The 23,211-nt window shown below is 45.4% G+C and overlaps 1 protein-coding gene across 12 annotated transcripts in view; it reads right to left on the bottom strand.

Annotated features, from left to right (window-relative positions):
* Positions 1-23,211, bottom strand: part of DOCK7 (dedicator of cytokinesis 7) — a 219,732-nt gene that overhangs the window by 28,011 nt on the left and 168,510 nt on the right. For 8 of the 12 annotated variants that reach the window (XM_088447846.1, XM_088447849.1, XM_088447850.1 and 5 more), the window contains 9 exons: positions 17,021-17,117; positions 16,792-16,926; positions 14,794-14,946; positions 14,223-14,381; positions 12,274-12,374; positions 11,873-12,065; positions 11,216-11,359; positions 6,447-6,578; positions 3,988-4,002 (listed from right to left, as the gene is read on the bottom strand). In XM_088447846.1, the coding sequence (XP_088303972.1) occupies positions 3,988-4,002; positions 6,447-6,578; positions 11,216-11,359; positions 11,873-12,065; positions 12,274-12,374; positions 14,223-14,381; positions 14,794-14,946; positions 16,792-16,926; positions 17,021-17,117 (1,129 nt within the window). The remainder of the gene's footprint in view (positions 1-3,987; positions 4,003-6,446; positions 6,579-11,215; positions 11,360-11,872; positions 12,066-12,273; positions 12,375-14,222; positions 14,382-14,793; positions 14,947-16,791; positions 16,927-17,020; positions 17,118-23,211) is intronic. The other 4 variants (XM_088447847.1, XM_088447852.1, XM_088447853.1 and 1 more) reach the window with 1 other exon arrangement.

The raw sequence follows: 23,211 nt of genomic DNA, 5'->3' as shown, positions 1-23,211 counted from the left end.
ATAAATATCCTTCACAAATATATACGTACAAGCTTCAGAGATGAGGATATCAGACCCTCCAACATGACCCCTTCCATCAGGTACAACATGCTCTGCTCCTGGACTTGCCACCTAATGTATGATTGCAGACACCTGTCTCATCAGTTACCTATAGGGGAATTCAATATGGAGCGAAAACTCAGTTTTTGCGTTAATATCGCACCTATGACGTCATTATCGCAGGTTTTCGTTTTACACTGTATTCAATTTCAAAAACTTTTCGCAGGTTCGAAAAGTCTTTGAAAAAAAAGGGGGATAACTTTTCCCCACTGATTAGGTGGCGAAAAAAAGTGCAAAATTGGGGTTTAGGGGTGCAGGCTTATTAAAAATAGCCTGCACCCCTGGGAATGACATTTAGAAAATAACTGTGTCAAAAAAAGTAAAAAAAAAAAAAAATAGGGACACCCCAAAAAATTAATTAAAAAATTGGGGTGAAAAAAAAAAGGGGAAAAATTTGTTTACCAATAGGGAAATAGGTTCAGGGCTATTCTGCAAGTATGCGGCAGGTGTTTCCTAGAACAGATTTATAGCGGCAGGTGCACAATTGCAGAATTTAAAAAAAATTACTTTAGGGACATAAAAATATGCTAGTACCCATTTTCATGTACCCCAAATTTGATGGGACCACTTAAAAAAACGAAAAAAAATAACCTAAGTGCTCTTCTGCATCACGTCTTCAATGTCGGGAAAAAAGCACCTACCGCAGCTGTTTAAATCCCTGACTTTCATTTGCAGGCTAAAACGGGGGTACCCATAGTGATCCCCCATGTTTTTACAACTTTAGGGGGGTCCTACAATTTTTTTTAAGGAAAATTTCGTAACTTTACGCAAATCCCACTTCACAGGTTCCCGTTTTCGTTAGTTTCATATTGAATACGGGGATAAGCGGGCGCGCGCCTGATACTTTATCCCAGGTAAAAGCTCCGATATGAAACGTAAACTTCGACAGCGAAGTTTACGTTTCATATTGAATTCCCCTCCTAGTGCTACACAGGTGACTGCAATCATACATGAGGTGGGAAGTCCAGGAGTAGAGCGTCTTGTACCTGACGGAAGGGCGCTGTATTCCGGTCAGTAATTCTACTGAAGGTTGCAGCATCCAGGCCCGGTCTGCTATGGCAGAATCCAGTACTTGGCTACACAGCAAATGTTAATAAAATGTGAAATATCTCACGTTCTGTCACGGTATGGAAACTTTTACACGCACATTTATTAAATATATATATATATGTGTGTGTGAATGTTATTCAAAACTTCTTTTTCTACAACAACTTGCAGTTCAGGTTTTGGCCCTTTTAAGTAGAGACCGCATGCATGCAGAATTAGTTTGTGGAAAGCAACCCGGAGCTCCCCAGCTATGTACCAGTATGTCCTGCCAGACTCTGGCCCACAGGGCATGCTGGTACGTGTAGTCCACAACAACTGGACAACTACAATCCGTAGCTCCCCAGTTATGTACCAGTATGTCCTGTCAGACTCTGGCTCACAGGGCATGCTGGTACGTGTAGTCCCCAACAGCTGGATAGCTACAGTTTGCCTACCTCAGAATTAGAGGATGGAGATATAGGATGGGAGTTTGCATGCAGACATGACTGGACAAACTGGTAAAAAAAAATAATTCAAATTCAGGGGTCGATTTAGCAACAATAAATCACAACTGAGGGTCAGACCTGAATAAATGGATTAACAACTCCCAATGTAAGGGCTTGTGAAGTCAGGGAGCGGAGTTGTTACCACTCACCACTGAGATGTGCTCTGCTAACAACGTCTACAAACGGACGCCGATATAGTTATTATTGATGCTCATCGTAAGCGCACAGGCTATTCACAGCGATGTCTGATAAAATGTAAAGGGGTAGACTGTGCCTGGACATTTATGGTTCCTGTGCACAGATTATCAGTTACTACATCGAGGACTAGACCAGACTGCATTTTGCATTATGCATCCGACATACGTCAGACAACGGTTCACGTATCCCTGTTTACAGGCCCTGGCAGGGATTACTTCTACAATCCTCGCCAGCACAAACGACGTGTCTGATCAGACTGCTTTATACATATTTCCTATAAAAGCTCACTTTACTTTTTTTATTCTTTAGCAATAGAAGATTATATCCCGATAGTCCTCAAAGCAGGAAGGCAACAAGGACTGGTGTAGATGTGACCATCTCCCATGTCACTGGGTGTAAGCTCCCAGATCGTTGCGATTTCCTAGCGTCGCCAGGGAGCGATGCGACCGCTGGAGGAGATTGCGTGTTCAACCATCTCGGCCGCCATGCAGCTAGATACGGCAGTTTACAGTGTATCTGATAAACTGAAGGGTAGTCCTGACTTTTGGTTGGCAGATGACCCTTCGGTGTGTAACTATTATTTATATTTTCACAACAAAACAAATGATGTTAAATTGGGTTTAACATATGCAGGAAACATGCAACAGCGCCACCTTCATGCGGAGGAATTGAGAAAAACAAAGGAAAACTGCCTCCTCCACCTGGCACATTCAATTCCAAATATTTTATTGTCTATCAGGCCGCATTCTGGTAATGGTGGGGGTCCCCAGAAGATTGGGGTTTGAAGAGGACAACCTCCTTTAAATCTGACATACCACTTGACAGCAACCCTGACCGGTATGTCAACCCTCCCCCTCCTCATCTTAAACAGCTTAATTTGTGAAAGGTTGAACACAAGGTTATTATTGAGGCCAGTGAGTAGTGGGCTAGGCTGCACATCTCGGAACTACATCTCTGGATCTTTTCTCAAGTCTATTTATTCCCCTTCCCATATTATGACCCCAAAGCACCATCATGTAGCATAGACTGTCCTGCATGTACGATCAGCTGATTATACCGGTCAACGACATTACCTATGTTGTCCGCTGCGTGACTGCCCTCTGCTGGAGTCTCCGTGTCAGAACAGGGATTAGGAGAAGGGCCTGGTTTGCGAGACCATCAGTGATCATCACGAGAGCTTCTGTCCCCACCACACTCCCTCTGGTCTACGCTGTAGCTCACACCTTATATGGCTCCATATATCGTAAGTACTCAATACATTTGGAATTGAATGTGCAGATTCCAGACCCATTTTCTTTCACGTCCCACTTCCAAAGCAGAAAGGATTTATGCATGAAAAGTGCTTCCGCTCCCGTATCTGGAATTCCAGATGGACTTTCAGAAGATTGCAGTGTGTAGCTGTACGTGCTTGATCTAGGTCTTTTAAGCTATAGTTTTATTTTCTTATAACAAAAAGGTCCAGTTACGTTCTCTGTTTAAAATAAAAAGTGAGGGGGGAGATGTATCAAACCTTGGACACAGATAAAATGAGGATGTTCCCTCAACCAATCATTTATCTAGCCGTCTATAAAATGACAGTTAAAAGCTGATTGGTTGCTAGGGGCAACTTCTCCACTGTCTCTCTCTTGATACATCTCTCCCTGAGTATGCCACATGCTGGCACAGTAATGTCCACCTATTGGTTTGGAGAACCACAGGCGGCCACCAGCTTCCCGACGGCCAAGACACGGGACTTTACATCAAACATGTCCGGCAGTGTGCTCGTAACAATAGGCAACGTCTCCCGACTGGCGGGTGGCATCCATTCAGCCATTGTCACAGGAAGGGGACTGCTCTAAATCGACCCCTTGATTTGGGGGGGGTGGGAGTGGAGAGAGAGAGGTTGATGGAAGAGAAGACTCTCTCTAAATGATGATGGGGGCATGATATTCACTAAACTTTTATTAGTGTGGCGTGTCTGAAACTCCATGCAGCGGCTCGCAGGCCACAATGACATTTACCGTGACCACAGGAAACTCTGAATGGAATGTGTTTTGGTTAATGGTTGCAGCTCAGAGAAGACAGAAAGACAGACGTCCCACAGCTAGCACATGTGGGGGAAGCATTGCAGGAGCATCTCAGACTATTAGTGGTCTTTTCTGACTGCATGGTTACCTACCTCCCAGCCAGTACTCTGTATAACAAGAAAATAAAAAAACAGCGTCACGGGAAATATAATAAATACACATGAACAAGACTGTAACAAGCTGCCACGAGCAGGCCTCGGCCACCGCTGGCTCTCAAGCGTTGGTGAAACTGCCGACCGTCAGCAGGAGCTGCGGAATCGGATGTTTCACCGCAGCCGAAGATCCACAAGTAGCCGACTGCAGCCCGAATGTAGGACGACCCCCGACCAGGAGAGAAGGTCAGTGATAAAAAACAAACAATGGTTTCAATTCTTTCCACAGTCTAAATTGTGCTTAGCAAAGTCGTACATATATATAGATTTATGGATATGATGAAGAGATGTTCCCATTTAGCTGACAAATCCTGTAACCTAAAGTCAGTGAGCATGTAATCTGTAATGTGCGGTTGGGATTTATAGGATATGGTTTGGAGTTGATAGTGGGGGGAGACTTAATATTTAAATAGGACTGAGAAGTCCCTGAATATCTATTTTCTTTTTCAACACTTGCAGAGTGTGTGTGTGTTTGTGTTTGTACTTTTATTATCAGTTTATCTGTAAGTGCCCACACCACAGGCAGGACCCACCAGTTAACCAAGCATCTGTGAGGTCCATGACAGGGCACCACGAGTGGTAGAGGCCTGTGACCGGACAGCGAAGAGGACCGTGACATGGCACTGCATGTGGCAGGTTACCGTGACCGGGCCCGTGGGTGGCAGAGTGATGGGTGGGCTGGAGTAATGGGATACGTGTTGTCATTGTGCTGTTGGAGGTGTTGGTGAATATTCCGCTGGAGGAGAGGGAGCAAGGCATGTTATTAATAAGTTATTATGAGAGGGGTCACTTGACATGAGGTCAAATAAGTGCAAATTACAAGGACCCAGATTATTAAATTCTGCTTTGATAACAAATGATGGCTATGCAGGGCAGAAACTATCACAGGGGTTCTCAATCCTCACGTACCTCCAGCACATTAAACACAGATGGGTAGACCTATTTAGATGGCCCAGTAATTGTGACAACTGTGTCCAAAGAAAAAAAATCCTGAAAACATGACCTGTTGGTGGTATTGGTATGAGGATTAGATTCCAGAATCTCAGCCTCTATGGAATTCCAGAACAACAGGACAATATTTGCCAATCTCCAGGTCCTATGATATCAGTGTTTTATGTACTAAAATATATAAACGGCGGGTTCCCCGGGAGAGACCACATTTGTGTAAGGCACGCTATGCTTTCTCCTGTGCACGCTTCCTGTAAGGATATACAGGAGCCAGGCCCAGGAGAGTACAGCCTGAAAGTAGAGGGCTAGCTCTTGGAACAGCTTCATGGTTTCCCCTTACTGGGTGAAGTCCATGCCGGAGAGAGCAGAACATCTCTCATAGACACGGTTTATAAAATAAAATTAATTCACTGTAACAATGTCCTAGAACAACTGTATACAGTGTACGAGACTGCTGAACACAACAGGATTACACAACACGGCGCGGAGCCATGTATTACAGGCTCTCATCTCTGTTGGGAACCTTTTTTTGTTTTTACATTAGTATAAGTCATCGCTATAGGGGGGTAATAAGGCTTCTGACTTTTTCCAGAACAGTTTTCTCGTCTGTAGATTTCAGAGAGAGTAAACATATTTATTATTTACTGTAAATGTCATATGTCTGAATGTACTGTGCACATCCGCCTCCTCCACCTCCTGTAGGCAGTATGTATATTTATAGAGCAGATAAAGAAACATTTTCAGAGCTGTGACGAGTGTAGGAGTATTTTAATGCACGAAATCTCATCCTATCCCTTGAATGTTAAGGCTGCAATATGTGTAATAGCCACTAGAGGGCACTTTACTATAAATAATTATTGTTAGTGACCACAAATGATAAATTAAAATTAATAGTGCATGGACACAGCACCATATTATAGCGGTAACCGATAAAAAGGATGTAGGTCCTATCTCGCAATAGGATTGTGTGAGGTACAATATGTTGTATTTATATTGCACAATGTGTTGGGTTATGGATTTTTAAAATATGCATTTCAGTATACCTGGAGACTACGAAGTAAATTATTATATTGGACTTTACTTTCTTTGAGTCCGTAGTGTTGAAAAATGAGCTACACATCGCGTTAGATATCTGTCCTGGATATGCTTCCTCTAATAGGTTTTTCTTATCTGTCCCTGCCCTCGTATTCATGGCAGCTCTGATCTACAGTGCCAGCGGCATTCTATGCAAAGAAGAGTGAGGAGACAGATTGAGCAGCCTTCTACCAGTGTAAAAAGTGAATTTACAGTGATGGATTGGGAAAGAAGAAAATGAAATGTAAGTGAGATTGACACACAAATGATTAATGACGGATCCTCTTCCAAGCGTGGCTGCAGAGTAGTCTTCCATTAACATCCCCTGTGCGACAGTAGGAACCGTACAGGACAGCACAGAAAAGGGTTCTCATTACCTGGTGGACGATCTTGCTGAACGCGTCCTGCAGTTTACCGTGAATTGTACACAACTTCTTGGCATCTCGGTTGGCTTCATGTATGGGGATAAGAACTTTGTAGACGTCATTCACAGCCTCGTACATGCCGGCCTGGAAAAAGTTCATTAGCCAATCAGACGGAGCAATGGGCAAGACCAATCACAGGTGAATGTGAACTCAATTAACCATCAGAAAACCGTGAGTCCGATACAGTACTAAACGCAGGTGCTCTACGCAACCACAAATTGGAGAGAGATAACTCAAGAACACTGGACACTATTAAGGTACAGCAGTTACTGTAATATACACAACTCATCCTGGGCACCTGGGTATGATGGAGATGATAATCCCGACAGTTGGGATGCCAGCGATTAGAATACCGATGCTGGAATCCCGACACCTGTCAGAATCCCAGCCGATCCCGACGGTAAGTACTGGAGTTAGGGGGAGGGTTAGGATTAGGGTTTAGGCGCCAGGGGAAGGGTTAGGAGTTAGGCACTAGGGGGGGGGGGGGGGGGGGTTAGGTTTAGGCAGGTTAGGGAACTGACCAACAGGTATCTGTATCCTAACCCTGTCGTGATGCCAGCAACAAGATTCTGACTGCCGGGATCCTGTACCCAACCCATATAATGAGAGACACATGTGAAGCACACGAGACTCAGTTTTGCCCCTATACCCCCTATATAGTTTATTGGGGCAATAATATTAAAAAGACAAAACCAGGAGTGTTTTGTATGTAATATCATTGCCCCTCTATATTCACCAGCCAAAAGCCCCAGAAACTTTGACGTTTGGAAACTTACCCCATATACGTGAGGAAAGCTGCAATCACCACGTCAAAAATCCAACCAAATCTTAAAATGATATAAAAGCGTTCTCCTAAAATACTGCTCAGATTTGTCTCACCCACTGCCTTACATTGGTCATACACTGGGGGTGACATTGGGACGGTTTCTGTGATTGATTGGGCAAAGTGCACTAATGCTCTTCCTGGCACAGGGCACCAAAAGTCTAGTTACGGCTCTGACAAACACCTCCATCTCGCTGCGCTTAGCGGACCCCTGCAAACTGAGAAGCGCAGAACAAAGTCATCTGTGTACCCAGCTCTGCCATGGTGATCTCATCGCTAGACAAGCAGCAGCTACTAGTGAGTACCCAAAATATACTGAGAGCAGCTGAAACACGGACGTCCCATGTGCTAAGGTAAATATACTGAGAGCAGCTGAAACACGGACGTCCCATGTGCTAAGGAAAATATACTGAGAGCAGCTGAAACACGGACGTCCCATGTGCTAAGGAAAATATACTGAGAGCAGCTGAAACACGGACGTCCCATGTGCTAAGGAAAATATACTGAGAGCAGCTGAAACACGGACGTCCCATGTGCTAAGGAAAATATACTGAGAGCAGCTGAAACACGGACGTCCCATGTGCTAAGGAAAATATACTGAGAGCAGCTGAAACACGGACGTCCCATGTGCTAAGGAAAATATACTGAGAGCAGCTGAAACACGGACGTCCCATGTGCTAAGGAAAGTATACTGAGAGCAGCTGAAACACGGACGTCCCATGTGCTAAGGAAAATATACTGAGAGCAGCTGAAACCCGGACGTCCCATGTGCTAAGGAAAATACAATGAGAGCAGCTGAAACACGGACGTCCCATGCTGAGAGATTAATCCTTTAATTGTTACATTGGTAACTGCAAATATTGTCCCTGTCACTTGCCGTACCATCTCTAGACGGAATCGGTATGTAATACCGCCGGACCTAAGTCTGACGGCCGGCAGATGAAGATCCCGACTAGGGTAAGTAAGTCCCCTACCCCTCCCCCCTCTAACCATAACCCTCCCTTAGTGGTGCCTAACCCTAACCTCCCCCCAGGGGTGCCTAAACCTAACCCTCCCTCCCCGCACCCTAAACCTGACCCTCCCAGGGGGGAGCGCCTAACCCTAACATCCCCCCAGTGGTGCCTAACCCTAACCTCCCCTTTCCCTGGCCTAACCCTCCCGGGGGGGTGCCTGACCCTAAGTCTCCCCTGGGAGTCCCTAAACCTAACTCCCCCCCCGCGGCTAAGAGCTTGCAACACCCGGCTTACCTACGTTCGGTATGCCAGGCGTCGGGATTTCGGCGTGGGGCTAATGATAGGCGTTGGTGTTTAGACGCTTATCTTTAGTCCCATACCGAGCGTTCACTGTCGGCATTTTTCGACTGCCGGCATCCTGACTACATCCCCTCCAGACAGTAGGGTGCACCGTATAATAGTCTAACATGGTCTAAAACGGATCTCGTCAAAAGTAGACAGTACCGTTTGCAGAATGAGACCTGCAGTCACTTTAATGCCAGACGATGCTTCCATTACGTTACCAGGCCGCTATACATCCAAAATAGATCTTGTACCAATTTTTCCTCACACTTCAAAAAAAAATCATTACCGATAGGTTAATTGGCTACAAACAAAAAGGACCCTAGTGTGTGGGGGTGCGCCAGAGAATTAGACTGTAAGCTCCTGTGGTGCGGGGAACGATATGCCGTGCAATTAGGGCGCTACACAAACGATAATAATAAATCACAAATATAATTATCCTCTACTATGGTATAACTAAAATTCCATATTATGTTTACACGGGAGGTAGATTTACTAAGTTTCTAAAAATGAAAACTGGAGGTGTCGCCCATAGCAACCAATCAGATTATAGCGATCACTCTCTATTGCATTCTAGAAAATGATTGACAAAATCTGATTGGTTGCTATGGGTAACACCACCGCTGGCCCGTTTTAGTGAATTTACCATATACACCCCATAGAATCTGGCTGCGGGCAACCTACTGGCGCCATTCATGAGATGCCAGTGAGCCGTGATGTTGTCACCGTGACGCAAGCTGTAATGGGAGCATATACGACTCCTCCAAATCAGCAATAAATTCAGGGGTAGGTGCCCTTTAATGTGCCGACTGTTTTACTTTTATGTGTCTCTGTTGCTAGGATACAAATCTCGCTATAGGATGTACTAGGTAATACAGTAACAAGGAGCAGAATTAGCAGCAAAGACTAAATATAAGGGACTTAGGGCCATATTCAATTAGTTTCTCACCCGCGATACTTTTTCGCCTGCCGTACTTTTAGCCATGTTAACTTATTGCGCGCATACGCATACCAGCGATTCACCCTATTCAATTCCAAATGACGCGAAAACGCAACCCGGCGAATGCAAACCTGGCGAAACCTGACGTAATTGGAGAAATGAGCCCGACACCCCCCAAAAGGAGCAATGTACATGCCCCCAAATAGCCCTAATAAAGCTATTTGGGGTACTTAAGGGGTGTCATTTTCTTCTAATTTGCGTCTTTGCACAAGTGGTGAAGAATAGCATTAAGCAGGTTTTTTGGTGAAAATAAGTACTCCTGTCAAATTTGGGGTACTTGAAAATGGGGAGAAGCATGGTTTAAAGTCGCTAAAGTAAAGTTTAAAAAATACTTTAAAAACGCACCTTCGGCAAGCACCTACAATCCAAAAAACACCTCACCCCCATACTTGCAGACCCCCCAAAAGTCTATTTCGCAAGTTTTTAAGTTTGTACCCCCACTTTGCATTTTTTCGCCCCCATTTTCAAAGAGCTTTTTTGGGGTGTTCCTCACTTTTTTTTTGCGCAGTTATCCTTTGGGGGCTGTCCCAAGGGTGCTGAGCGGTTTCCCCACCTTTGCACCCCAAAATAGCGGTTTTGCACTTTTTTCTCCACCTATTTAGAGGCGAATCTTTTCCCGCCCATTACGTTGCATTGCGTTTTTCGCGTACGCGAAAAGCGAATGAAATTGAATACGGCGATACTTTTCCGACATGCGAAAAGTCACAATCGGCGATACGTTTTCGAGGATCTCGGCTTTTCACTTCTAATTGAATATGGCCCTTAAGGAGAGATGCGTCAAGTCTTGGAGAGAGAAAGTGGAAATCAGCTTCTAGCCGTCATCTCAAAGACGCTGCTGGATAAATGACAGCTAGAAGCGGATTGCCTGTTTTGCACAACTTCTCCATTTTCTCTCTCCCCAAGGCTTGGTACACCTCCCCCCTTAAAAGCTTCCTTTGACGACGGATCTTCTTTCAGGGAAAAGCAAAAAGGAGATTTTGCCCTCTGACGCGCTATTTTACAGAGTCACCTTATGTGCAACACATTTGTGAGTGATTTATGGCAGCCGCGATTCCCGCTGCTACCAGCTGTGAGAAGATGGATGGAGCGGCCTCAAAAGCTTTTCCATTCAGGGCAAACGACAAGACACAGTATTTAGAGTAAATTAACATTTTCTGAGAGGAGGAGCCCGAGGCAGGGAAGGGAGATCAACTTGCATACAAGATGCAATTACAGGCAGAGAGGCTGGGCTGATTTCTGTTCCAGTCAGGCTGTGGAAATGGTGGCTGAGCGAAAGCAGCAGCCATTTTATCTGAGGGCGAGCGATGGCGAGGGCTCTCCATGCAATTACAGGCAGAGAGGCTGGGCTGATTTCTGTTCCAGTCAGGCTGTGGAAATGTTGGCTGAGCGAAAGCAGCAGCCATTTTATCTGAGGGCAAGCGAGGGCTCTCCATGCTATTACAGGCAGAGAGGCTGGACTGATTTCTGTTCCAGTCAGGCTGTGGAAATGGTGGCTGAGCGAAAGCAGCAGCCATTTTATCTGAGGGGGCGAGCGATGGAGCAGGCTCGCCTGGTTTCGAACGGTTGATGTGAAAAGAGGAACACAAAATGTATCGTTAATTACCAAGGAGAAGGACGCCGCGGCCTGTTCTAGAAGTCCCACCAGTCCGGCCTCTGTAAAATACTTCCCTGAGCAAATGCCTTCTTCATCCGGCGACACCACATCGTCCGAAACTGCAGACTCCTCCAGGACGTTGGAGGAAATGTTCTGCGGAAAACAAGTTAATGTTATTGGTGTCAGCAGCACAAAATCCCGACCACAGCGCAAAGGGAAAACAAAAACATGGTTGTCGCACCCTAATCCTCTTTCTAACACCCCTTTATTCCTAGTAGCCGCCTTTACTTCAGATCTCACTGGCTGAATTTGTTCCTCTCTCTCCTACACCACCCAGTGCGCAATTACTGACACTCAGAGCCGAGCCTCCTACTTATATACTCTTCCGTGCTCTGATTGGATGGTCCTTGCCAACCAATCAGACGCGATGGAATGCCACGGCACAGACTTTCTATCTTACAGGACTACACGAGGAACCTGAAAATGATTATAAAAGCCACACGAACCCTGCTGTGAGGCGCCAAGTCAGTGTAAGCGCTACCACGTAATGGCTGTACTACAGGTGACGCGAAAATCTAACATACTCATATCTGCCACACGGATATTCTTAAATTAATTTTCCCTCATAATGGACCATAGTTCCCCCCAACGTCAGTGTGCACTTACCTGGAAGGTGACACAGCCCACCGGAAGGTACTTCCTGTCCTCCAGCATGCTGAGGTACTCGGCCACCAGAGCCGCAGAGTGCACCAGACACTGCGCCGATTCTGCGTGGTTGCTCCTTTCAGTGTGTTTTCCCGCCATGTTTTGCAGCCATGTCAACCGCAGGTCAGGTGACGTCTGGTAGCCTTTTGCAATTCTAAACCAAAGGCGCAAGGAAATTAGCTGACAAAGAGCTAAATAAAAATCTGTGTGTACTGGGGGTGTTGCGATATCCAATGTTAATAAAAAAAGAAAGAAATACGTTTGGAGTAAGTAAATATCATAATGGCTGCACAACACGGCTATAGTCTGGGATGGTTTCCCTCTCTACGGTGTATTTTGGTTTTAGCAACCGGTTTTCCCACCTGTACATCAGGTCTATCAGCATCTCAGGGTCTTCCTGGTGTTCTTTCATCTTAACCGTGTCCGAAAGGATCATATGGAGATTAAACACAAGATCCTGGACCTGGAACCAACAATATACAGACATGACCAGAATTATCCCATCTATAGACTATGACAAGTGATGGAAGTAACAAAACACAAATTAAATTGTGGACACTAATGTACAATTTAGGGATGTGCAGGCTCGGATAGGTTCGAATTTGCACGCCGAGTTCGGATTTTTCCCTCCAAAAATCGGGTCTCAGAAAGAGACAAAACGTCATCTTTCATGGACAAACATCATTATTCCTGGACAAAAGTCCATGGAAGATGATGTTTGTCCATGAAAGATGTCGTTTTACCTCTTTCTGAGACCCGATTTTTGGAGGGAAAAATCCAAATTTGGCGGGAAAATCCGAACTAATCCGAGTCTGCACATCCCTAGTACAATTCCTTTTCTACAAAGGAAGGAATTCCATGGTCTGTTTTCTCGGGAAGCAGAGGAAATCACTAGAGTCTATGTCAGCCTGACACAATGCACTGAACGAGGTGCAAAACCGATATCTCAGAGCAGAGACAATGTCTGTAGCTTATGTCCGGGCATGGGAACCTCAGTCGCTCCTTGTTGTAGAAGAGGACCAATAAATAATATAAACATAGTACTGTCCATAAATGATTTCTGATCAGATAAACAGCTTTAGTTTCTCCCCCGCCATAAATCTGGGGTAACTATATAAAATAAGGTTTCTGTGAAGACGGGGGATATTGTTACATAAAGGTGTTCTCAATGAGCATGGCGGTGTGAGTAGTAGGACTTTCCCATCCCCCCACTCCTACGTAATCGTTCTGTTTTCTGTCATTGTTTCCCTTATAAATCTCCTGTTAGTGCATTTACTCCATATGTCTTCTGTTATTATTTTTATCTTATTATAATCGAAGCCTTGTAATTTTTTTTTTTTTTATATTAAATCTAAAATGTAATAAGTTTGTCCTGGTTACTCTAATGCAGGGGTGGGGAAACTTTTTTTCTGCCAAGGGCCATTTGATATATAAAATAATGTAAGCAGTCGCCCAGTGCAGGTCATGCCCCCTCCGTTTTATGTCACACGGGGGACGGGGCCACGATCGCTGGTGATTACAGCATTGCCCGAAGCATCCTGAGGATGCTCCGGGAAGCTGTAAGGGCAGTGGTGTGATCCTCTGAAGCGTCCTAAGGACGCTCCAGGCGGCACTGCTGCATAGATTCTGTCTGCAGGGCGTCATTCTAGGCACCCTGATAGCCACATGAGGCTAGCAGAGAATAGCTCCGAGGGCCAGACCAAATGATTCCGGGGGCCTTATTCAGCCCCCGGGCCTGAGGTTCCCCATCCCTTCTCCATAAACCTTTTTTAAAAAAAGAGAAGTATTTCTTGGTTAGGTTAACCCTTTGAATAATAAGAATACAATGTGTTAGCGCTGTGAATGCTCTGGGAGTGAAAGGTTAACCCTTTCACCACCACAGAGCATACTGTGCGCCAACATGTACATTTGCGCAACAGAGTCTTAAGGACCTACTGACCTACTACAATAAGTGGTGCCATCTAGTGGTGAGTGGATGTGGGAGGAATAAAGTAAAGGGTGTTTCAGCTAGATGTGTACCTGGTGATAACTGGTGCCAGACTGAAACCCTGGTTAACCCCTTATAGCAAAATCCAAGTCACACATGTGCAGAGTGCAGTCTGTGACACTCCTGGACTAGTTCCTCCAAAGGGACTGATATTAGGAAATGATGTTCCACTCCACATAGTATACAAAAAGCAGTCCACCCCTATCTCATACGGTACCACGCAACATTTTAGCTTGATCCTGCCCACACATCTGTTTTGGGTCTGGAGGCCTCATTACATACAAAGAATTGCAGGTTTCAGAAGAGTTGGCATGAAGCTCTCACCTGATCTGGGAACGTTGTCTCCCGTAGCTCCAGGTCCTCCTCGGCGTAGGTCAATATCGTCTTTAGTGAGCGCCTCAAAAACTCCTCATTGAAATTTTGAGATGTTCCGACCAGAGAGGACAGAGACATGGTGACCTGCATCTTCACCCGGGCAAAATTCTGCCAAAACAAACCCCCCCAAAACAACACCATCTTTACCAGCGGCAGAAGAGGCTTATGGAAAACATCTTGTCGGATCACATATATTGTGCTAACCGACTACCAAGCTCTGCATAAACATCTTACCTAGACTTAAAAGTTTGGTAGATACCAAAAGAACATAATTGACGCTGGTCATACATTTTGCGATATCACAGGTAATATTGGGCAATTGATATTGTAATGTGCAGGTTGAATCATCCAAGGGAAGACCATAGAATCTCACTGGGAACGCCGGTAAAAGTTGTCATAAGACGTGTCCTATTGGTCATATCTGAGACGCTTCGGTAATGCCGGAAGTGATTGGACTGATTGCCGGACTCAGCAGCATTTACTTACAGACAAATAAAACACAGACTGCTGCTGTACTTACATTGCCGATTTCAAAGTTCTGTCTCATGAGTAGGTAGAGTGAGGCGCTGGCGTGTGACCGGATGGTGCTGATACTGCTACTGCAATGTCTGAGGAGCCTGAGGCACAAATCGGCGCACTGCTCCGTCTCCTCTTCAAACAGCAGCTCGGGGAACTTGGAGAGGAGGCGAGGGAAGAAGTTACACACAATAGATTAAAGGGTGAAATTAGATGAGAAAATCGCCACATACAGTCCTCACATGGTGCAGGGAAAGCCACGTACTGTCCTCTCATTACAGCATTACCTCTAGTACCACACGGTGCAGGGAAAGCCACGTACTGTCCTCTCATTACAGCATCACCTCTAGTACCACACGGTGCAGGGAAAGCCACGTACTGTCCTCTCATTACAGCATCACCTCTAGCAGCACATGGTGCAGGGAAAACCATGTACTGTCATCTCATTACAGCATTACCTCTAGTACCACACGGTGCAGGGAAAGCCACGTACTGTCCTCTCATTACAGCATTACCTCTAGTAGCACATGGTGCAGGGAAAGCCACGTACTGTCCTCTCATTACAGCATCACCTCTAGTAACACACAGTGCAGGGAAAGCCATGTACTCTCCTCTCATTACAGCATCACCTCTAGTAGCACACGGTGCAGGGAAAGCCACGTACTGTCCTCTCATTACAGCATCACCTCTAGTAGCACACGGTGCAGGGAAAGCCACGTACTGTCCTTTCATTACAGCATTACCTCTAGATGGACACGGTGCAGGGAAAGCCACGTACTGTCCTCTCATTACAGCATCACCTCTAGTAGCACATGGTGCAGGGAAAGCCACGTACTGTCCTCTCATTACAGCATCACCTCTAGTGGCACACGGTGCAGGGAAAGCCACGTATTGTCCTCTATTACAGCATTACCTCTAGTAACACATGGTGCAGGGAAAGCCACGTACTGTCCTCTCATTACAGCATTACCTCTAGTGGCACATGGTGCTGGGAAAGCCACGTACTGTCGCATCACCTCTAGTAGCACAAGGGGCAGGGAAAGCCACGTACTATCCTCTCATTACAGCATCACCTTTAGTGGCACATGGTGCAGGGAAAGCCACATACTGTCCTCTCATTACAGCATTACCTCTAGTGGCACACGGTGCAGGAAAAGCCACATACTGTCCTCTCATTACAGCATCACCTCTAGATGGACACGGTGCAGGGAAAGCCACGTACTGTCCTCTCATTACAGCATCACCTCTAGTGGCACACGGTGCAGGGAAAGCCATGTACTGTCCTTTCATTACAGCATTCATTACAGCATCACCTCTAGAGGGACACGGTGCAGGGAAAGCCACGTACTGTCCTTTCATTACAGCATTCATTACAGCATCACCTCTAGAGGGACACGGTGCAGGGAAAGCCACGTACTGTCCTCTCAATACAGCATTACCTATAGTAGCACAAGGTGCAGGGAAAGCCACATACTGTCGTCTCATTACAGCAATACCTCTAGTGGCACATAGTGCGGGGAAAGCCACGTACTGTCTTCTCATTACAGCATTACCTCTAGTAGCACACGGTGCAGGGAAAGCCACGTACTGTCCTCTCATTACAGCATTACCTCTAGTAACATATGGTGCAGGGAAAGCCACGTACTGTCTTCTCATTACAGCATTACCTCTAGTAGCACATGGTGCAGGGAAAGCCACATACAGCCCTCTCATTACAGCATTACCTCTAGATGGCCACGGTGCAGGGAAAGCCACGTACTGTCCTCATTACAGCATTACCTCTAGTAGCACACGGTGCAGAGAAAGCCACGTACTGTCTTCTCATTACAGATTCATCTCTAGGGGGTTATTTTCTAACCAAGTAAAATGTATAGCAACTAATAGCATCCACTCAAACAACTGCTTCCATTATCTAACATGCACTGATCAACCAAAGCTAATTGCTCATTGGCTGTAATGGGTTACTGACATTTGCAGTTTATCAACCACCTCAGTAGCATACCTTTGACACCAATGCTCGCTGTGTGGCAAAGCAGTGCTGCAGATAGAGGGCACTCTGGTTGCAGGCCATGCTATGCAAGAGCGTCTTCAACACCCCACCCAGGATACTCTCCTTGGATTCTGTTACCGACACAGTCTGTGCAACGAAAGTTTAACATTCATCAAAATCACAGTGATAACAGAGCTGAGAGACGTAACTTGCTATAAATTCTCCAAACACTTCATCTCACCTGAACTATAATCTCCAGAGTATCCAGTATGATCAGATTGGCCTCGGTGGCCAGATTTCCGTCTATTAGCGCCTCGTGTTCTAGCTCTGCTCTGGACCTAATGAGGAAGACAACGTGTTATTCCAGTCACTGAATGAAGGACTTGGATGTTAATAACAGAAGACAGCACGGCAAACACTGCAAGAATGAGACATTAAATGGATGCACCACGCATTTCGCTGCTTGTATTCCTTTACAGACTTGGACCTGTAATCTAGTTTCTTTATATGAAAGAGCTACTAATAACATTCACAAAGGCCACGTACTGTCCTCTCCCCACAGTAGCACAAGGTATAGGGAAAGATACAGTCCTCTCATTCCATACTCAATGTTTCCAAAATGCAAAAGATATTTGCGATAGAATTGTGATTACGGGGGAAAAATTTTCCCTTGCACACCAAATTTTCCGATCTTTAATACTATTGATCTCAGAGGGTCGTTTAGGACTGCTGGCGAACTACCGGACCATTACAGTCCAGGTTTTAAGGCTATCCATGCTTGAGCTCACGTGGATAAATCAAATTGACTGAGGTGCTAATATAGACCCCTATGTGTCAAGCAGTGAAAAGCGTGGAGAAGTGGACCAGTGGAGAAGTGGACCAGTGGAGAAGTTGCCCATAGTAACCAATAAGCTTCGAAGTAGCATTTATCAAGTACAGTCTATAAAATAATAGGTGGGCAACTTCTTCAACCCCTTAGTCACTTGTGCTCAAGCATGGATATCCTTAAAACCTGGACTGTAAAGGCGGAGTTTGGAAACCTATGAGATCGATGATTTGCGTTCATGTGGTTTAAGCGAGTCAAAACAACCAAAACACCCGGTCGTATTGGTGGTTTGCATCAGGTTCTGTGCACACAGGAGTCTTGTCGGTTAAATATTTGGAGAAATTATCAGGGGAAAAATGAATTCTCAGATAGGGGGTAATGACCTCTATGGAAAGTTGCAGGTTCAGGGCACACGGTATGCAGTTGGGAAGCTGGCGGACCTAATCCCGACAGCCGGTTTCCCGACTGCTTAAACCCGGCGAGGGTTAAATGACAGGCGTCTAAATCTAGACGACTGTCATTTTACAGACGCCGGGAGACCGGCGCCCGGCATCCCGATCGAAGTGATGATGGGCACCGAGCGTGGACAGCTGCGGGGGGGATTTGGATCAGGTTAGGGGCTCCCGGGGGGGATTTAGGGTTAGGCACCCCCCCCCGGGAGGTTAGGGTTAGGCTAGGGGGAGGGAGGGTTAGGCACCCCCTCCCGGGGTACATAGGTTTAGACGGCGGGGAAGGGGGGGGTTAGATTAAGCACTTAGAGGGGGGATTAGGGTTAGGCACCCCTAAGGGAGGGTTAGGGGGTAGAATAGGTTAGTGAATACTTACCTGGGGTCGATCGGGATTTTCATCCTTGTTGGGCTGCCGCTGTCGGGATTTGAATCGCCGGGCATGGGTCCGGCGGTAAATCATACCGATTCTGGGCACACAAACGTGTCACGATAGCGGATGACAAAGCAGGAGGAAAACATAACAGGGCTGATTCTTCGGCGCAAAGTTTTTCTTGCTTTGATCACAACTGCGAATCAGCCGTGGCACGCCCTCCTGAGGAGTCAGCCATGTGTACTGTCGCTGCAACATTCCATATAGATCCGAAGACTCTAAGGGTATATTTACTAAAGTGAGTATTTTTAGAAGTGGAGTTGTTGCCAATAGCAACCAATCAGATTCTAGCTATTATCTCCTAGAAGGTGCTAGCTAAATGTTAAGTAGAATCTGATTGGTTGCTACGGGCAACATCTGCACTTCTAAAACAAACTCTCACTTTAGTAAATATACTCTTTAGGTGATCAGCATTCATTTCTCTACTCTGTTCCTTTGTTAAATGAAAAACAGGAGGAATGACCTAATGAGACTCGTGTGTCAACAAGTATTATAGACGGCTACACATGCTGCTGTATTGTATGTAACAGCCGATAATGGGACGGGTCCGTGTTCTAAGCTACATGACAGTGTGACATACAATGTAAGAGCTGAGGCTCAGTAGTGTTGCCGGAAGTAATTAAAGATCTGTGAATGTCACAAGAAGCCTTTTTATACTGGGTCGCCATGGAATCCGGGGTAACCAGCCCCATCATCCTGAGTAATAACCGCCACAATGTATCACTTTAGTGGGGAAAACAGCTGAAGGAAAACTTATAATGAGACGCATGCAACACTTAGGGCCGTACTCAAGTTGAGCCGAAATGTCGGAATCGGCAATAATTTATCACCGATGACGTCATTTTCGCCTGTCTTAATTATCCCCGTATTAAGACTTTCGCAAGTGCAAAAAGTCTTAGAAAAAAAATGGGGATTAGTTTTCACCATGTTTTGCATGGCGTGCAGAATTGGTGTTTAGGGGTGCAGGCTTAAAAAAAAAAAAAAAGCCTGCACCCCTGGGAATAGCCCCTAAAAAGTAACGGTGTCAAAAAAAGCTTAATAAAAAAAATATGGACACCCCCAAAAAATAATTTTAAATTTGGGGGTAAAAAATAAAAAAATATGGGAAACAAGTTTTTAAATAACAAAATGAATTCCCAAGCATGCGGCAGGTGTTTAAAAGAATGCGGGTGGTAGTGGCAGGTGCATTTTTGAAGATTTTTCAAAATGCACTTTAGGGACTTAAAAATATGCTTGCCCCCATTTGCATGTACCCCAAATTTTATGGGAATAGGTTTTTTGGGGGCAAAAATTAACTAAGTGCTATTCTTCATCACTTCTTCAAAGTCGGGAAAAAACACCTGCCGCGGCTATTTAAAAATCCCAACAATATGCAGAAGGCCAAATCGGGGGTACCTATAGTGATTCCCCATGTCAGGACCAATTCCGGAAAATGTATAGGGCTTTTCGCCAGTTTTTCACTGGGTCCCGATTCCGCACCTTTTAAATTGAATACGGGGATAAGCGGGCCCATGGCGGATACTTTATCGCCACTCAAACCTCCGATGTGGAGCGAAAAGTCCAGCACGGACTTTCCTCTCCCATATTGAATATGCCCCTTAGTATGTCTCGGCACACAGGCCATCAAACAGACGTCCAAAGACATCATATCTACACACTGTACAAAAGGTGCAGCTGTAATAGAGATATACTCACAACATACAAAACGACAATGAAAACCATAATTGAACAGGCAGAGGGGGGAGCCTGCACTTTATTTGATGACTGTGTTTGGACTCCTAGGGTGGAATATTTGACCTCTACAGATGTGCCCTTATACATCTTTGCTGCGATCGTGCTAAAAAGCCCCTCTAATTTGATATGCGACACTTGTATATCTGAGTGAGACTGAGTCTCAGGAGGCGATTCAATTGTTGCGTGGGCGGCTATAATTAATGAGCGCCAAGTTTTGAAATTCAATTGTTCTGGGCGCTCATTAACTATAGCCCCCTTCACGCCCTGTTAAACTAGGTTTAGTTGTGTAAAGCTGCCAAACCCATCTAAAGTCCTGGTTGGGACGCCCTAACCACGTGTTTCTCGAAAATGTTTGTTTGCTCATACCCTCCCGAGGGTGTGCGAGCAGTATTGCTGGAACCGTCGGCTATTGAGCTCAGACGGAGCAACAATTGAATTTCTCCCCTCTGAATCTGTATACAAAGTGCCACCATGTAGCGACCGCCGCTTTTTTCATTCCAAGTTCCGTTGTGCTTCATATACAGACTCAGGAGCACACAGATATACAGGTGTCACATATCACATTACTCAGCATAGTCTCCCATATACAGACTCAGGAGCACACAGATATACAGGTGTCACATATCACATTACTCAGCACAGTCTCCAATATACAGACTCAGGAGCACACAGATATACAGGTGTCACATATCACATTACTCAGCACAGTCTCCCATATACAGACTCAGGAGCACACAGATATACAGGTGTCACATATCGCATTACTCAGCACAGTCTCCTATATACAGACTCAGGAGCACACAGATATACAGGTGTCACATATCACATTACTCAGCGCAGTCTCCCATATACAGACTCAGGAGCACACAGATATACAGGTGTCACATATCACATTACTCAGCGCAGTCTCCCATATACAGACTCAGGAGCACACAGATATACAGGTGTCACATATCACATTACTCAGCGCAGTCTCCCATATACAGACTCAGGAGCACACAGATATACAGGTGTCACATATCACATTACTCAGCATAGTCTCCCATATACAGACTCAGGAGCACACAGATATACAGGTGTCACATATCACATTACTCAGCGCAGTCTCCCATATACAGACTCAGGAGCACACAGATATACAGGTTTCACATATCACATTACTCAGCGCAGTCTCCCATATACAGACTCAGGAGCACACAGATATACAGGTGTCACATATCACATTACTCAGCGCAGTCTCCCATATACAGACTCAGGAGCACACAGATATACAGGTGTCACATATCACATTACTCAGCGCAGTCTCCCATATAGACTCAGGAGCACACAGATATACAGGTGTCACATATCACATTACTCAGCACAGTCTCCCATATACAGACTCAGGTGCACACAGATATACAGGTGTCACATATCACACAGCACAGTCTCCCATATACAGACTCAGGAGCACACAGATATACAGGTGTCACATTAGTCAGCACAGTCTCCCATATACAGACTCAGAAGCACACAGATATACAGGTGTCACATATCACATTACTCAGCACAGTCTCCTATATACAGACTCAGGAGCACACAGATATACAGGTGTCACATATCACATTACTCAGCGCAGTCTCCCCTATACAGACTCAGGAGCACACAGATATACAGGTGTCACATATCACATTACTCAGCACAGTCTCCTATATACAGACTCAGGAGCACACAGATATACAGGTGTCACATATCACATTACTCAGCGCAGTCTCCCATATACAGACTCAGGAGCACACAGATATACAGATGTCACATATCACATTACTCAGCGCAGTCTCCCATATACAGACTCAGGAGCACACAGATATACAGGTGTCACATTACTCAGCGCAGTCTCCCATATACAGACTCAGGAGCACACAGATATACAGGTGTCACATATCACATTACTCAGCGCAGTCTCCCATATACAGACTCGGGAGCACACAGATATACAGGTGTCACATATCACATTACTCAGCGCAGTCTCCATATATAGACTCAGGAGCACACAGATATACAGGTGTCACATTACTCAGCACAGTCTCCCATATACAGACTCAGGAGCACACAGATATACAGGTGTCACATATCACATTACTCAGCGCAGTCTCCTATATACAGACTCAGGAGCACACAGATATACAGGTGTCACATATCACATTACTCAGCACAGTCTCCCATATACAGACTCAGGAGCACACATATATACAGGTGTCACACATCACATTACTCAGCACAGTCTCCTATATACAGACTCAGGAGCACACAGATATACAGGTGTCACACATCACATTACTCAGCACAGTCTCCCATATACAGACTCAGGAGCACACATATATACAGGTGTCACATATCGCATTACTCAGCACAGTCTCCATATACAGACTCAGGAGCACACAGATATACAGGTGTCACATATCACATTACTCAGCGCAGTCTCCTATATACAGACTCAGGAGCACACAGATATACAGGTGTCACATATCACATTACTCAGCGCAGTCTCCCATATACAGACTCAGGAGCACACAGATATACAGGTGTCACATATCACATTACTCAGCGCAGTCTCCCATATACAGACTCAGGAGCACACAGATATACAGGTGTCACATATCACATTACTCAGCGCAGTCTCCCATATACAGACTCAGGAGCACACAGATATACAGGTATCACATTACTCAGAACAGTCTCCCATATACAGACTCAGGAGCACACAGATATACAGGTGTCACATATCACATTACTCAGCATAGTCTCCCATATACAGACTCAGGAGCACACAGATATACAGGTGTCACATATCACATTACTCAGCGCAGTCTCCCATATACAGACTCAGGAGCACACAGATATACAGATGTCACATTACTCAGCGCAGTCTCCCATATACAGACTCAGGAGCACACAGATATACAGATGTCACATTACTCAGCGCAGTCTCCTATATACAGACTCAGGAGCAC

This window comes from Taudactylus pleione, unplaced genomic scaffold, assembly GCF_031769625.1.
Source record: "Taudactylus pleione unplaced genomic scaffold, aTauple2 ptg000442l, whole genome shotgun sequence".
Taxonomy (NCBI): domain Eukaryota; kingdom Metazoa; phylum Chordata; class Amphibia; order Anura; family Myobatrachidae; genus Taudactylus; species Taudactylus pleione.
Note: the sequence above shows the minus strand (reverse complement) of the source record. Positions and strands in the feature narration are given on the sequence as shown.